Source organism: Papio anubis, chromosome 10 (genome assembly GCF_008728515.1).
Source record: "Papio anubis isolate 15944 chromosome 10, Panubis1.0, whole genome shotgun sequence".
NCBI lineage: Eukaryota > Metazoa > Chordata > Mammalia > Primates > Cercopithecidae > Papio > Papio anubis.
The window spans coordinates 121,749,421-121,765,967 of NC_044985.1; the positions used below are offsets into that span (position 1 = coordinate 121,749,421).

Sequence of the window (16,547 nt, forward strand, 5' to 3'; positions counted from 1 at the left end):
CTTAGACTTTCGGACAGCAGAGGAGCCAGGCCTTTAAATGTCCTGGGGGTGTGGTGTGCTGTCCGTGAGGATGGTGGGGTCACCCGCCCCAGCCTCAGTGGGTCCCTCTTTTACATGCCTGCAGCTCACCAGATGCTCCGTGTGGCACTCTTAGCTATCACAGGGTGTCCATCAGTCCAGGCGGACCCCAGAGCCCAGCATGCAACCACAGGCCCCGCCTGGGCCTCAGCCTCCATCCCAGGAATGGGAAAACCAGCTACACTTCAGGCCAGGAAAGAGAGAGACTGAAGCAGATGACATGGGGCAGGACAGAGCCTGAGGCCCAGACAGGCCATGAGCGAGGGGAGGTGGAAATGAGGCCACAGGTGGTCCCATGTCTGCCTTCCCTGCTCAACATGCAGAGAAGGCTGGCCATTTTCTCTGACTTTATTAGCATGCTCTACAGTCACTGCAGGTGTCACAGGAGGAATTGTGGCCTCCGCCACAGCAGTGAGAACACTGGGCCCATTTTCATCTGTCTTCCTTGAACCCTCCCAAGATTCTTTCTTCAGTGCGTTATTCACATTGTTCCTTTTCCTGCAAGAGAGAGGCCTTTGGCCTCCTTTTCAGCAAGGGCCTAGTCACTGGTGAAGTGCAGTATTCAGCTGGTGACAAAGGTGTGGAATGGAATTGGCTTCCATGATTTGGCGAAGTATTTGCAAGAAGCCTGTGGTGAGGCTTCTTGTTTACAGATCCAAGAGTCTTAGTGGAAGCCTCAGAAACACATGCTCACGGTTGCTGTCATCCTTTTTTTTTGGGGGGGGGGTTGGTTTTTTGTTTGTTTGTTTGTTTTTGTTTTTTTTTTGAGATGGAGTCTCGCTCTGTCTCCCAGGCTGGAGTGCAGCGGTGCAATCTCGGCTCACTGCAACCTCCACCTCCCGAGTTCAAGCGATTCTCCTGCCTCAGCCTCCTGAGTAGCTAAGGTTATAGGCACATGCCACCACAGCCAGCTAATTTTTGTATTTTTAGTAGAGACGGTGTTTCACCATGTTGGTAAGGCTGGTCTCGAACTCCTGACCTCGTGATCCACCTGCCTCGGCCTCCCAAAGTGCTAGGATTACAGGCATGAGCCACCGTGCCCAGCCTTTTTTTTTTAAATTTTTTTTCTTTTTGAGACTGAATCTCACTCTGTCTCCCAGGCTGGAGTGCAGTGGTGCAATTTCGGTTCACTGCAATCTCCACCTCCCCAGTTCAAGTCATTCTCTTGCCTCAGCCTCCCGAGTAGATAGGACCACAGGAGTGCGCCACCACACCCGGCTAATTTTTGTATTTTTAGTAGAGACAGGGTTTCACCATGTTGGCCAGACTGGTCTCGAACTCCTGACCTCAGGTGATCCACCCGCCTCAGCCTCCCACAGCGCTGGGATTATAGGTGGAACCATATGGCCGTGCCTGGCCAGATGCTGTAATTCTTTGGAGAGGGATGGAGTTGGCATTTCCCCTTGTGCTCTTGGGAAAATGGCTTTGCTAAGATGTCAGAAGTCCCTGTTAATACAACTTAAATAGATAAACCATAGTCAGAACCTGGGGAAAATTCCTGTTTAACATATTCATTTGCATGCAATGATGACACTTATTTCAAAGCATTCCTGTCTCCGCAGTGCGGTAGTTCAAATGTGTGGGCATCCCTGGGCTGGTACAGGTACATAGGACTTGTAACGCTTGGCCCTTTTCCCTAGGTTGATTGTACTCTCTGACCAGCCTGATTTAGGAAGGGTTTGATAGTACAATATCTGCCTTTCCCGGCGTGTGCTGCAAGTCCCAGTAGGAGTTCCAAGTGTGCACAGCTGGCTCAGAGCCTGCTGGCCCAGCCCACATTTCCCAGGCCAGCAACAGTGTGCTGAAGTGTTTTTCATCAGACAGTTAACAAGACTTCCTTATACATTTCCCCAGTGTCAAGAAAAACAAAAGGTGCCCAGTTCTCTGCTGCCGCCAGCAGTGCTGGGCAGAAGTGAGACAGGAAGCCGGGCTCCCGACTCACACATGCAGAGGTAGGTGGGAAGCTACAGCGCGTGGGCTTTCATATCCCCAGGGCCTGGGCTGAGGCCTCTTAAAGACAAGCCGGCCCTGCGCTTGCCCACGCCTGACGCAGGCCAGGCCACAGCGTGGCTCTCTGTCCACAGAGGAAGTGGCGCAGTAAGTGGCCAGCCCCTCCCTGCTTTGGAAAGGTCCCGCTATTCACAGAATCTTGGGTGGGAGCCCTGACACCAAAGGCAGAAACCACAAGGGAGAAGCCAGTCCCGGCCGCCTAAACGCGAAATAAGCCTGTTGCTGGATGCCATGAAAATGCCCCGCGTTCCAGTCCTAAATGGGATGCGTGCTATTGGTTTGAGAGAGAGATTTTTTTTTTTTTTGAGACAGGGTCACGCTCCGTTGCCCAGGCTGGAGTGCAGCGGCGCGATCTCGGCTCACTGCAACCTCTGCCTCCTGGGTTCAAGCAATTCTCCTGCCTCAGCCTCCCGAGTAGCTGGGACTATAGGCACACGCCTCCACACCCGGCTAATTTTTTGTATTTTAGTACAGCCTGGGTTTCACCGTGTTGCCCAGGCTGGTCGCAAACTCCTGACCTCAGGTGACCCTCCCGCCTCGGCCTCCCAAAGTGCTGGGATTACAGGCGTGAGCCACCATGCCTGGCCGAGAGAGATTTTTATCACATTAAGAAAATAGTCTCTTTCTGTGTTTCCAGGGTTATGGCTTTTTTTAAAACCAGAAACAAATGTTGAGTTTTCTCAAATGCCTTCTCAATGTGTACGAAAATGATGGTGTGTTTTTTTCCCATGGCGTATTAAAGTGTGATTTTGTAGTAACAGGCTTAAAGCATTCCTGAGATTAGCCCTCCTTTAAATAAAATATGCTATGTGGCTAGATGAAACTTGTTAGTGTTGGATAGAGGACTTGAGTGCCTAGTCATAGGTAGAAGTGAAGGGCATCTGTTCTGTCCGTGTGCGCATGCGCTGAGACACATGTCATGCCATCTTAAGAGGCGTGGGATCAGGGTTTCTTACCTTTTTTAAACGAACTGGGAAGCTCCACATCTTTTTCTTTCACATTAAGAATTTTCAGTGGCTCATGCCTCTTACTCCTGTAATCCCAGCACTTTGGGAGGCCGAGGTGGCATCACTTGAGCCCAAGAGTTTGAGACCAGCCAGAGCAACATAGTGAGACCCTGTCTCAATTAAAAAGAAAAAAAAAAAGAATTTGAAAGAACTGCTTGGGATCTAGGGCCTTTTGAGACAGCAATTCCTTAATAACATTTTCCATTTTTCTTCTTGGAATTCCTCCTTTTTAAGTCAATATTTGATAGTTTATAATTTCCCAAAAAGTATCCCAATTCACAGAGGATTTTCCAATTGTTAACAAACTTTTTTTACACATTAATCTCTTATAATTTTTCTTTTCTTTTCTTTTTTTATTTGTTTGTTTGTTTGTTTAGGACAGTGTCTGACTCTGTTGCCCAGGCTGGAGTGCAGTGGCACGACCTCGACTCACTGCATCCTCTGCCTCCTGGCTTCAAGGGATTCTTGTGCCTCAGCCACCCAAGTAACTGGGACTACAGGTGTGTGCCAGCACACCTGACTAATTTTGGTATTTTCAGCAGAGATGGGGTTTCGCCATGCTGCCCCGGCTGGTCTTGAACTCCTGACCTCAAGTGATCTGCCCACCTTGGCCCCCCAAAGTGCTGGGATTACAGGCGTGAGCCACCGCACCTGGCCAATATTAGCTTTTAATAATTATTGATGGACAAATTATTTGCCATTTGGAGAGATTTATTTTGTTCTTTTTAAAAAATATCTTGCTTTGGATACTTATTTTGTTTATTTATTTTTGTTTAATAAGATAATTTACAACTGTTAATTTTTCTCAGAATCCACTTTTGCCCCATTCCATTCATTTGTACACATAGTATTTTGCCATTCTTGTTTCTTAATATTTTGTAATTGAATTTTTAACTTCTCGCATGACTTCAAAATTATGTAAACGATCTTTCATTTCTAAGAATTCCGTTTTTTAAAATATATCCTTTTTTTAAAACTAATTTTTAGTTTTCAATATTGTAGCCTAAGAATATTGACTTATGATGTATTCTCTGGGGATTTGATGAGTAGAGTCTCTTTTTGCTGCCTAATACGGACCCAGGGGCCTTTGCAAAGCTGGCTGAGTCTCTGTAGAATGGAACCTTTATCAGTCACTGCATCAGTTTATTAACATTATTTTTCATAATCATTTTATGCTACTGTTTATCTACCTAGCCTTGGGAGGTGTGTTTAAGTCCCCCACGTTCTTGCGTTCCTGGCAGCTGCGGCCATCTGTGCGCTGCGGCTATTCTGGGTGCAGTATCCCCAACAGCCCCACGGATGGCCCTTCTCACTGGCCTGGGCCGGGTCTGCTGGGAAGCCTGCACCCCTGCTCACCTTCTGTCTGCGTCTCCTGGGCACAGCCCTCTCTCGCTGTCTTCCTTTAGCCTTTGTTTCACTTTGCCTTGGAGGTGGCCGCTGTGAGCAGAGTAAGTGGGATTTTGGCTGTCACCCTCCCTGCCCTGGTGGTGTCTGCAGTCTGGTTGTTGAGACCAACAGTGATTCAATAATCACATGAATCCATGGACAGGCACAAAGTAACACACATCTAGGAAGGAAAACCCCACTTTGCTGGGGGAGCCAAATATGATGGAAGCGTCCAGAAAGGCCTCTTTGAGGACATGACATTTAAGTGAAGGGTGAGCATAGGGTGAGCCTGTGAAGATGAGGCTAACAGCTTTCCAGGTAAAAGGAACAGCACGTGCAAAGGTCCCGAGGTAGAACGCTGGCCGCCATGTCCAGAATGTGGCTAGCAAGAGGGAAGGGACCCAGGTGAGCGGGGAGTGTGGCTAGAATGTGGCCAGCAGGAGGGAGGGGTCCCAGTTGAGCAACCCACACAGAGGCTTCTGAATCCGGGCCAGTTGCAATGGTGAGCCCTGAAGGCGTGAAGCAGGGGTGGGAAGGTGTGGATGGTGGGTTAGGGCAGGTGCCAGGTGTGGGATGTGGCCTGGAGAGCCCGTTGTGGCTGAGCCCAGCATGCAGAGTTGAGGGCGGTGGAGGGGTTTGATGGCTGCCCCTGACTAAACTGGAGGAGGCAGAAGAAGGGGTACATAGATGCCAGGCCCCCACATACTCACTCACTGCAGAAAGGTGGAAGCTGGTATGTGAGTTGTAATAATCCATCCACCAGGACAAGTCACTTCTGCCCCATCCTGGGCACAGTGATGGGGCCTCAGGAGGGGAGGGCAACCTTGAGAGAAAGGGGAGCCACGATAACTGAGGGGATAGGCATGGCATGGGGGCCCTGAGTCACATGTGTTCACAGCCAGAAGTGAATGGCCCAGGCTTCAGGTGGAGGAGGGAACATGGGGAGCTCACAGGTGCAGCCCAGGGCCAAGACAGAAGGAGCGCTTCGCGGGGGAGGCCTGTCCTCCGGGGGCTGGGAAGGGCGGGGGGCTTAAGTCAGTGAGGATTCCCCACTGCCACCCGAAGCAAGGCTGGAGTGAGGATGAGGAGGGGCCCGGAGCAAGGACAAGGTGGAAGAGGAAGGGATTGGGAGAAGGAGGAGGTGCTGGGAGGAAGAAGAAGGGGCTGGGAGGAGGAGGGAGGGGCCAGGAGGAGAGCGGGATCGGGAGGAAGAGGAGGGGCCAGGAGGACAGGGAGATGGAGGAGGGAACAGGAGGACCAGGAGGATGCAGAGGTCCCTGCAGAGGGGGTGGGTGGGGGGGTTAGAGCAAGGAAGAAAGTGGGGTCCTGCCCTCAGGGCCCACCCTGCACCCCCACTCACCCTCCCACAGGGCCCCTTCCTGCCTCAGAGGTGGGTCCCGCAGGGCCCCCAATTCCACACAGGAGGCCACTGAGACTGGAGAGGCCCAATGCCCTGTCCCCATTCCCTGTCTGCACTGCACGCCTGCCCCGTGAGCCACTGTCACCAGAGGGTCCCAGCCCCACCTGCGTATCAGAGCCCTCTGGTGGGACGGCCCAGGCTGCCCCAGACACCAGGCGCGGTAGCTGCACATGCAGTGACGTCAACATCTAGTTTCCTGTGAGCCTTCCTGCTAAAATGAGCTGTTAAATATAATTATAAAAAGTATGTATGCTCAAGGTAGAAAACCCAGAAAATCCAAACAAGTTGAGAGAAAAGTCCTTTGTGTTATCACCATTCTGGTGGGGATCACCCCTGTAACATTCTGGTGTGTCCCCTTCCCATGTGGACCATTTTACCCCAATCCAGGCTATTTATGGTATCTGGTCTAACCTGCTGCTGCTTTTTTTTTTTTTTTTTTATTTTTAGTAGAGACGGGGTTTCACCATGTTAGCCAGGATAGCCTCGATCTCCTGACCTCGTGATCCACCCGCCTCGGCCTCCCAAAGTGCTGGGATTACAGGCTTGAGCCACCGCGCCCGGCCCCTGCTGCTGCTTTTTAAAACTTTATTTAGCAGAGAGACTGGGTTTCACTATGTTGCCCAGGCTGGTCTTGAACTCCTGGCCTCAAGCGATCCTCCTGCCTCAGCCTCCCAAAGTGCTGGGATCACAGGCATGAGAGCTGTTCTTTTGCCCAGCTTTAGAACATAAATATTTTTCTATATCTTAAAATTTTCTTCCTAAATATAATTTTAACAGATACATAACAGAGCTGCTCATAAATCATTTCTGTGACCACTGTCCTGTTGTTCGCTGTTTTTCATAATTATAAATCTGCAGTGGACACCTTCTTAGATCACTGTTATCTATATTCCACATTATTAATTTAGGATAAATCCCAGTAATGGAATTATGGGGTCAAGAGGCATCTATGAGTTTCACATTATTGATACATATTGCCACATTGTGTTTCAGAAAAATTGTACCAGTTTATCTTCTGTGAGGAATGCTGTGAGTGCCTGCCTCAGTGTCCTACACCTTCACTAGCATTCAGCATTCTTTTCTTTTTTTTGAGACAGGGTCTCACTCTGTTGCCCAGGCTGGAGTGCAGTGGCAGGAACACAGCTCACTGCAGCCTCAATCTCCCACCTCCCTGGGCTCATGTGATCCTCTGACCTAAGCCTCCCAACTAGCTGGGACTACAGGTGCATGCCATCACTGGCAAATTTTTGTATTGTTTTGTAGAGACAAGGTCTCACTGTGTTGCCCAGGCTGGTCTTAAACTCCTAGGCTCAAGCAATCCTCCGGCCTGGGCCTCCCACAGTGCCGGGGTTTCACGTGTGAGCCACCGCGCCCAGCCTAGCATTCTCATCTGTAAGAGGAGCGCCATCTGGAAGTGCGGTCTTCATTTCACATGCCTAGTAGTCATTTGTATTTCTAGAAGAAACTGTGATTTAAATGCCTCATGGGGATTCCTCTCTGTTTTGTAGCCACCCATACACCGCCCTATCTGAATCCCTACCCCATGTCTGCCTGGCATTGGGACAAGCTCCCCGAGCCGGCCTCAAGTGGGTCACCCACGCTGGCTGTCAGGATACATGGGGTGGCACCTCCCGCCCCAGCAGGTAATGAAAGCTGCTGGAAGCCACCAGGCTGAATCTTCCAGGGCAGAGGGAGGCAAATACTGATGCAGATAAAGTGAACTGAGGCCGGGTGTGGTGGCTCATGCCTGTAATCCCAGCACTTTGGGAGGCCAAGGCGGACAGGTCGCTTGAGCCCAGGAATTTGAGATCAGCGTGGCCAACATGGTGAAACCCTGTCTGTACTTAATAAATAAATAAATAAAAGTTTGCCAGGTGTGGTGGTGCACGCCTGTAATCCCAGCTATTCTGGAGGGTGAGGCAAGAGGATCACCTGAACCCAGGAGGCAGAGGTTGCAGTGAGCCAAGATCATGCCACACTGCACTCCAGCCCAAGCAACAGAGCAAAACCCTGTCTAAAGTTAATAAATAAATAAATAAATTGTAAAAAGTGAATTTAAAGCCAAAAGTGCTTTCCCCTCAGATTTTCTGATGATTTAGACACACATTGCCTGGTCACCTTTTGCTTAAGTATAAACTCAAAAAGGACGAGAAATGTATACTTCATGAGCCAGTCAAGTGAGGACCTGTCTCTTCATCCTAATAGGAGACTAAGGCTTGAACAAGCAAATGAGGTCTCCGGGGTCACTCTGGGTAAGAAGTGGAGCTGGGATTTGAACCCAGGTCTGTGGGTGGGTGACAGGGCCCAGGCTCTCATATTTCATATTAGGGCCAGCCGGGGGGAGCTGGGGGACAACTGCAACCTCAGGGTGTCCCCAGAGTGGACGACTCACCTGTGAGCATCAGCGATCACACTTTTTTTTTTTTTTTTTTTTTGAAACGGAGTCTCGCTGTGTCTCCCAGACTGGAGTACAGTGGCATGATCTCGGCTCACTGCAAGCTCCACCTCCCGGGTTCACGCCATTCTCCTGCCTCAGCCTCCCGAGTAGCTGGGACTACAGGCGCCTGCCACCACGCCCGGCTAATTTTTTGTATTTTTAGTAGAGACAGGGTTTCACCGTGTTAGCCAGGATGGTCTTGATCTCCTGATCTCGTGATCCGCCCGCCTCGGCCTCCCAAAGTGCTGCGATTACAGGCGTGAGCCACCGCGCCTGGCCGGCGATCAGACTTTCTTACCAGCAAGTAAACCACCATGAACTGCGGTGCCGGGCCTTGACTTGGGACCCACATATGCTGGAAACTCCCACCAGAGGATTCAGGAACATTCCAAGCAAAGTTCGCTTCGAGCCCCAGAATGGAAAGTCCTAGCCAAAAAAGGATCATTGCTCAGTGACATGAGAACTGAAACTTTAGGGAGTTAGAGTCAGGGTGTATCTTTCATGACTATTTTGGGTCCTTCAGTCAGTTCTGTGTTCTGTTGGGCAGAAGAATGTCTGTCCTCTGAGGGGAATATTTTTTATCGCATCCTCACTGACGGAGCTCACAACATTTATTGAAAGTTTCAGCTGTCACTTCTGTATAAATAAACAGGATGAAGTGGGCAGCCGACAGCACATTAGAGATATTTTTAGACGCGGGTGGCGCTGCAATCCAGAAGGCTAACGTATCAAGGAGAGAGTGCCTGGTCCCAGAATAGCCCGCCCACACACGGCCCTATCTGCCTCAGCGTGGCCTCAGCGTGGGTTCTGTGGTGATGTGGCTTCCTGCATCCGCTCCTTCCTGTTCTGTTTGGCCGGTGCAGAGATGGCAATAGCTCCTCCTAAAAATGCCACAGCTCCGCGCCTCAGGGGACAGGGGGCAGTGTTGAGGATCACGTATCACTAGATCTGCAGAACACCAAAACCTAAACTGCCTGTGGGTTTGGAGGGTCTGAGATATGGGAGAGGATCATCATTCAAAGCAGCATTCATTGGTCAGATGCAGTGACTCACGCCTGCAATCCCAGCACTTTGGGAGGCCAAGACAGGTGGATCTCCTGAGGTCAGGAGTTCGAGACCAGCCTGGCCAACATAGTGAAACCCCATCTCTACTAAAAGTACAAAAATTAGCCAGGTGTGGTGGACCATGTCTGTAGTCCCAGCTACTCAAGAGGCTGAGGCAGGAGAATCACTTGAACCAGGGAGGCGGAGGTTGCAGTGAGCTGAGATTACACCACTGCACTCCAGCCTGGGTGAGAGAGTGAGACCCTGTCAAAAAAAAAAAAAAAAAGAGGCAGCATTCTCACTGTTTAACCCTGTAGCTGAGAAGCCTAGACTTGGTTTTCAGCAACAATAACATGTCTAACATTTACCGTGGACCAGCCACATAACATGTACTCTTTCGGTTTTTTCCCCACAATGAGACTCAGACTGTCACGACTTCCTGTGGCTTTTTCCACTTCTGTTTTCTTCTTGAAACATGAGTCCTTGCTCACCTGGAAAGACCACACACCCCAGTGCCCACAGGCAGGGCACACCCTCTGCTGCCTGTCCCTCCTCATGCCGCATCTACTGGGCCTCTTGCATGGGCTAAGGGAGGCACTATGCACTCAGGGCAGTGACCTAGAGGGCGGCCAGGGAGGAAAAACAGTGACCGTATGACAGGGGCTGGGGTAGAGGGGCGCTGGGATGCTGGAGAGGCCCCTACTTTTTCTGTATAGCCTCTTAAAGCCCCCGAGGGTCTCCTCACATTTGATTTATGACCTCTGATCCATTTACTCACTTTCCAGATTAAGTATAAGGAAAAATATCCTTCTATTATCTTCATTTTCACTGTTTTTGGAGCCCGTCATCTATTCATGTGGATCTCAAATTCTTTCTTATGACTGAAGAACTTTCTCTGACATTTCTTGTAGCACAGGTCTGCTGGCAATGAATTCTCTCAGCTGCTTTTTTCTCAAAAGGTTCTTATATCAACCTCTTTTTTTTCTTTTTTCTTTTTTTTCAAGACAGAGTCTTGCTCTGTCACCCAGGCTGGAGTGTAATGGCATGATCTCAACTCACTGCAGCCTCCCCCTCCCAGGTTCAAGTAATTCTCCTGCCTCAGCCTTCTGAGTAGCTGAGGTTACAGGTGTCCGCCACCACGCCCAGCTAATTTTTGTATTTTTAGTAGAGGCGAGGTTTCACCATGTTAGCCAGGCTGGTCTCTCACTCCTGACCTCAAGTGATCCACTTGCCTCGGCCTCCCAAAGTGCTGGAATTACAGGTGTGAGCCAATGTGCCCAGCGTCAACCTCATTTTCAAAAGGTATTTTTTTCTAGGTATAGAATTCCTAGAATATAGAAAATTCCTAGGCATAGAAAACAAGAATGTGTTTCCCCTCCCCCCAACCCCTAATACTTTCAAAATGTTGCCCATTGTCTTCCCGCATGACAAGCCTCTGATAAGAAATTAAGAAATCTGCTATAACTCACTGTTCTTTTATATATCTTTTTCTTCTGACTTCAAGATTTTTTCCTTTTTCTTTGGTGTTCAGCAGTTGGACTTTGATGTGTCTACGTGGTTGTTTGCTATTGTAGCTGCTTTGTTTTCTGTCCTGTTTTAGATTCTCCAAGCTTCTTGGATCTGCAATTTTATGTCTTTCATTATTTTTTTAAAAGCCTCAGCCATTACCTCTTCAAATATTTCTTCTGCTCCATTCCCTCTCCTCCTTCAGGGACTCTCACATTATGAGTTGAGGTTGATGTCATTTACAGGATTGTCATGTTACACAGCTCTTGGATGCTCTAGTCTTCCCCAACTTTTTTTTTCTCTTTGTGTTTCAGTTTGGTTAATTTCTACTGACATATCTTCAATTTCTCTCTTTCCTCAGTTTTCGTGTCCACTGATGGGCCCACTGAAGGAATTCTCTCTGATGCTATGTCTTTTTATTTCTAGCAACCTGTCTTTGACTTTGAGTTTCCACCTCTCTGCTTAAATTCTCCATCTGTTCATGCATATTGTCTACCCTTTCCACTAGACCCATTATCATACTAGCCATTCTAATATACCTGTCTGACATCTAGGTCATCTCTGAGTCTAATTCCATTCATTGTTCTGCCTCTTGGCAATGGATTGGTTGTTTTTTGTTGCTTCTCAACAAAAAAATATATATATAATTTTTATTGAATACTGAACATTCACGTATAGAACAGAGGTGACTACAGTCGATAGTATTTACCTGTGGAAATGGGTAAGCCTCTTCTGTCAGACTGTTAGTGTGGGATTTGAGTCAATCTTGTTAGGAATTGAACTGGGTTTGGGATTTGTCATTGTTATGGTTATCTTCAATGTACCATAGGCCTCAAGTACCTCTAGCAATGAGCTGCCATTGCCTTGTGCCCAGGGTTGGGACTAGGGCACTGGAGGAGATTTCTCAGTGTGGTGCCCCACCCTCTGCTTTCAGCTTTCCCTTGCCTGCCTGTGCAGCAGCATGGATCTCGCCCCACTTTCTCTTGGCAGTAGACAGGTACTGCTTGTTATTCTACACCAAGGTTATGTTCAAAGGCTTGGGGAGGGTTCTCTGTGTCCTGATCCAGCCTCAGTTTAGACAGGCCCTTCCCTGTGGCCTTCGCCTCAGAATTCCTACCCCTTTTTCCTGTGGCGGACAAACCCTGCTGGGGTCTTGGGTGCGACTGTCCTGTCCCTTCCCCAGCGAGAAGAGATCACTGTTTTTTGTTGTTGTTGTTTTGAGACAGAGTCTTAGTCTTGCTCTGTCACCCAGGCTCAAGTGCAGTGGCGCATCTCAGCTCACTGCAACCTCCAGCTCCCGGGTTCAAGCGATTCTCTTGCCTCAGTCTCCTGAGTAGCTGGAATTACAGGCACCCGCCACTGCACCCAGCTAATTTTTGTATTTTTAGTAGAGACAGGGTTTCACCATCTTGGCCAGGCTGGTCTCAAACTCCTGACCTTGTGATCCACTAGCCTTGGCCTCCCAAAGTGCTGGGATTACAGGCATAAGCCACCATGCCCAGCCAAGGCCTCTGTTTTGTATGGTGCAGGATCCTAGGCCAGGATGGTTTCCTGGTGCCCTTCCAAAGAAAAAGAGTTCCTTCCTATCCTTCCACCAGCCATGGTCTTTGTCTGTGCCCTGGGGGCGACAGGCTGTGCTGTTCCTCCCTCAGCAGCCTAAGACATCTGGTCCCAGGAGAGAAGAGTCTGGGATGGTGGAAAGGGCTTTGAGCCTGTTCCTACCCTGGCTGCAGCCCTGGTGGCACAACTGCCACGGCAAGCCTGGCATCACACTAGCATCGTGGATACGGGGGTGAAGGGGACTTGACAACTGCCCTAGAGGCACTCAGGCTGCCCCTGTGGGGCAAGGGCTCATTCAAGGCTTACTGGCTTATGGATGCCCACTGTGGCCTCAACCCCCAGTGAGTGCGACTTGGACCCAGACAAGGAAGTGTCCAAGCTGTGGCCAGATTTGGCCACCAAGGGCGAGGGACAGTGGTGAGGTGTGAGACCTGTGCAGTCACACCCTGGCCCTCTCACCCGGAAGCCCTCCAGCCTTCCCAAACCTCTGTTTCCCTGTTTATAAAACGATGGGTAACAGCGGTCCCCAAGCGTGAGCGAGATCACACACAGGCCCTGCTGAGCCTGTGCCTATCATGCAGGGGCACCCAGTGGATCTGCATGATAACAGCAGTTATCATGGAATGGTGACACCAAGACCCCTCAGGCAGTCAGTCCCTGAGAACAGGCTCTGAGCCCCATGCAACACCAGAGGGGCCTTTCTTCCTGAGTCTCAGGGCTGTTGTGTGAAGCAGGAGGTCACGGGGTTGGGGGAAATGCAGGGCTGGAGGCAGAAGGAGCCGGCATGGTCTGGGTTCTACCCATGTCCAGTGCTGTCTCAGAGCCTCAGTTTCCTCTGCTGGAAGAGGCACTTGGCACCCACGTCCTGGGTTGGAAGATGACACAGAAAAGCACCGATGGCTGGGTCCACTTGGGTTTTGTCCACTTCATTTCAAAGGGCAGGCTGTGGCCTATAAACCCCTGTCTATGGAAAAAGTTGTTCAGAAACAGATGGTGTTTGCTCTCCCAGAACCCTGGGGGAGCAGAGTCCTGAGAGCACCTAAGGGGCAGGGTGGGAATGAGTTCATCTGCTGCGGCTTCGAGAGTTAGAATTCCTGGAGCAGAGGGGACTCTGCGTTGGCTGCTCTCCAAGCCAAGCCCAAGGAACACCCCAATGGCACACCCTCTGCCCGTGCCACCTGGGCCCCTGGCTCAGCACAGCCACCTCCACTCCCTTCCCTGTAGCCTGGTGGCAGCCATACCTGTGGGTAAAGGCACCTGCAGCCATGGCAGGATAGGGTCAGGGGCCCTGTGGTGAAGTCCACACACACAGTCACACACACAGAATAACACAATCACACCCGCACAGTCATACACACAGAATAACACAGTCACATCTGCACACACAGGTTCATACACAGAATAACACAGTCACACCACTCACAAATGACAGTTACACACACAGGGACACACACAGAGGATAACACAGTCACAAACCCACAGAAAATAACAAGTTACACTCACACACAGGGACACACACACAGAGAATAACACAGTCACACACAGAGAATAGCACAGTAACAGTCACACAGAATAACAGTGTTACACAGTCACACACAGAGAATAACACACACAATCACACACAGAGAATAACACAGTCATAGTCACACAGAATAACACAGTGTTACACAGTCACACATAGAATGTCTCACACACACACACAGAATAACAGTCACACACAGAGAATAACAGTCACACCCACAGTCACACACAGGATAACACAGTTATATATATATATAGTCACACACACAGTAACACAGAATTATAGTCACATGCAGAGAATAACAGTTACACAGTTACACACAGAATAACAGTCACACAGAATAGCACAGCTATTCATACACAGTCACACACAGAATAACACAGTCACATCTGCACACACAGGTTCATACACAGAATAACACAGTCACACCACTCACAAATGACAGTTACACACACAGGGACACACACAGAGGATAACACAGTCACAAACCCACAGAAAATAACAAGTTACACTCACACACAGGGACACACACACAGAGAATAACACAGTCACACACAGAGAATAGCACAGTAACAGTCACACAGAATAACAGTGTTACACAGTCACACACAGAGAATAACACACACAATCACACACAGAATAACACAGTCATAGTCACACAGAATAACACAGTGTTACACAGTCACACATAGAATGTCTCACACACACACACAGAATAACAGTCACACACAGAGAATAACAGTCACACACACAGACACACAAAGCACAAACAGAGTAACACAGAAAATAGTCACACACAGAATAACAGTCACACAGAATAACACTGTCACACAGTGAATAATAGTCACACACAGTCACACAGAATAACACTGTCATATAGTGAATAACAGTCACACACACAGTCACACAGAATAACACTGTCACAAAGTGAATAACAGTCACAAACACAGTCACACAGAGAATAATAGTCATACAGTGAATAACACACAGTCACACAGCGAATAACACTCATGCAGTGAATAACAGTCACACACACAGTCACACAGAGAATAACACTCATGCAGTGAATAACAGTCACACACAGTCACACAGAGAATAACACTGTCATACAGTGAATAACAGTCACACAGTTGCACACAGAGAATAACAGTTACACATAGTCACACATAGTCACACACAAAGAACAACGGTTACAGTCACATACAGAATAACAGTCACACACAGACGCGACACCAGCCTGTGACCTTGCCCGGGGTAGCAGAAGGAGCTGGTGGCGGAGGAGCCAGTGGCAGAGGTGTGGGCCTCATTGGCCACCCAGCCTAGGTCGTCCTTCCGGTGCAGACAGAGCTGTGAGAGGCCCCACAGCCACGCCAGGGCTTCCTGCACCACAGGCCGCCATGCAGGTTGCCTGGGAGTCCCCCTGGAGCCGTTGGGGCCCTGCCCTCCTGGATCCAGGGCCACTGCCTCGGTGCCGGGCCTTTTCCAAGCCAAGCTCCAGGGCCGCGTGAGGGGCCACGGTGCAGCGCCCCCGGCTGGGGTCCCGCGTTGTTTCCCCTGCCTGCCCACGGTCTCACCACCTCCTCTTCCATCCACAGGAGCTACAGGGAGCTGGCCGACTGCACCTGGCACATGGCGGAGAAGCTAGGCTGCTTCTGGCCCAACGCAGAGGTGGACAGGTTCTTCCTGGCAGTGCACGGGCACTACTTCAGGGCCTGCCCCATCTCAGGCAGGGCCGTGCGGGACCCGCCTGGCAGCGTCCTCTACCCCTTCATCGTGGTCCCCATCACGGTGACCCTGCTGGTGACGGCACTGGTGGTCTGGCAGAGCAAGCACACAGAGGGCATCGTGTAGGCAGGGCCCAGGCTGCTGTGCACCCAGGCTTCAGGGTGAGGCCAGGCAGGCCTGGGTGGGGGCAGCTTCTGGAGCCTTGGGACAGAGCAGGCCCGCAATACCCCCCCTTCTTCCAACCAAGAAGAGCTCACAGGAGTCCAAAGTAGTCGAGGCTCTGGCATTAACCTGGAAGCCCCCCTGGCTGGAGGCCACTTCCACCCTAGGAAGGGGGCAGGGACGTGACCCCAACTTACCTCTGGAAAGGGTCCCAGCCCAGGCTGCTTACCCCATAGCCACAGTTGTGGATGAGTGGTTTGTGATTAAAAGGATGTTCTTGAACTTGGAAAGAGTCATTACCTCTGAGTGCCCATCACTGGGAGAAGGGTGGCAACCCAGGCCCTGTGGACTCTCTTTCCTCTGACAGGAGGAATCAGGGGCCTTTGCTCGGGGGTGACACTGGAGCCAGTGCTGAGTGCACTGAGGTGCTCCTGGGGATTCTGGGGCCCTTGCTGCCCCCGGTGACACAGAATAACACAGTCACACCCACACACAGTTACACAGAGTAACAGTGTCACACCTGCACAGTGACACACAGAATAATGGTCACACACACACACAGAGTCACACACATACACAGTCACACACATAGTCACACCCACACATTACAGTCATATAGATAGCCAGTTGCAGCACCTACACACACAGTCACAGAATAACACAGCTCAGCACCCACACAGTCAAGCACAC

At 50.1% G+C, this 16,547-nt stretch overlaps 1 protein-coding gene across 3 annotated transcripts in view; it reads left to right on the top strand.

The window, feature by feature from the left end:
- RAMP1 (receptor activity modifying protein 1) overlaps positions 1-16,147 on the top strand; it is a 56,167-nt gene extending 40,020 nt beyond the window's left edge. For all 3 annotated transcript variants that reach the window (XM_031651639.1, XM_031651638.1, XM_031651637.1), the window contains exon 3: positions 15,566-16,147. In XM_031651639.1, coding sequence (XP_031507499.1) covers positions 15,566-15,821 — 256 coding nt within the window. In that variant the 3' untranslated portion in view covers positions 15,822-16,147. The remainder of the gene's footprint in view (positions 1-15,565) is intronic.
- Positions 16,148-16,547: the final 400 nt, after the last annotated feature.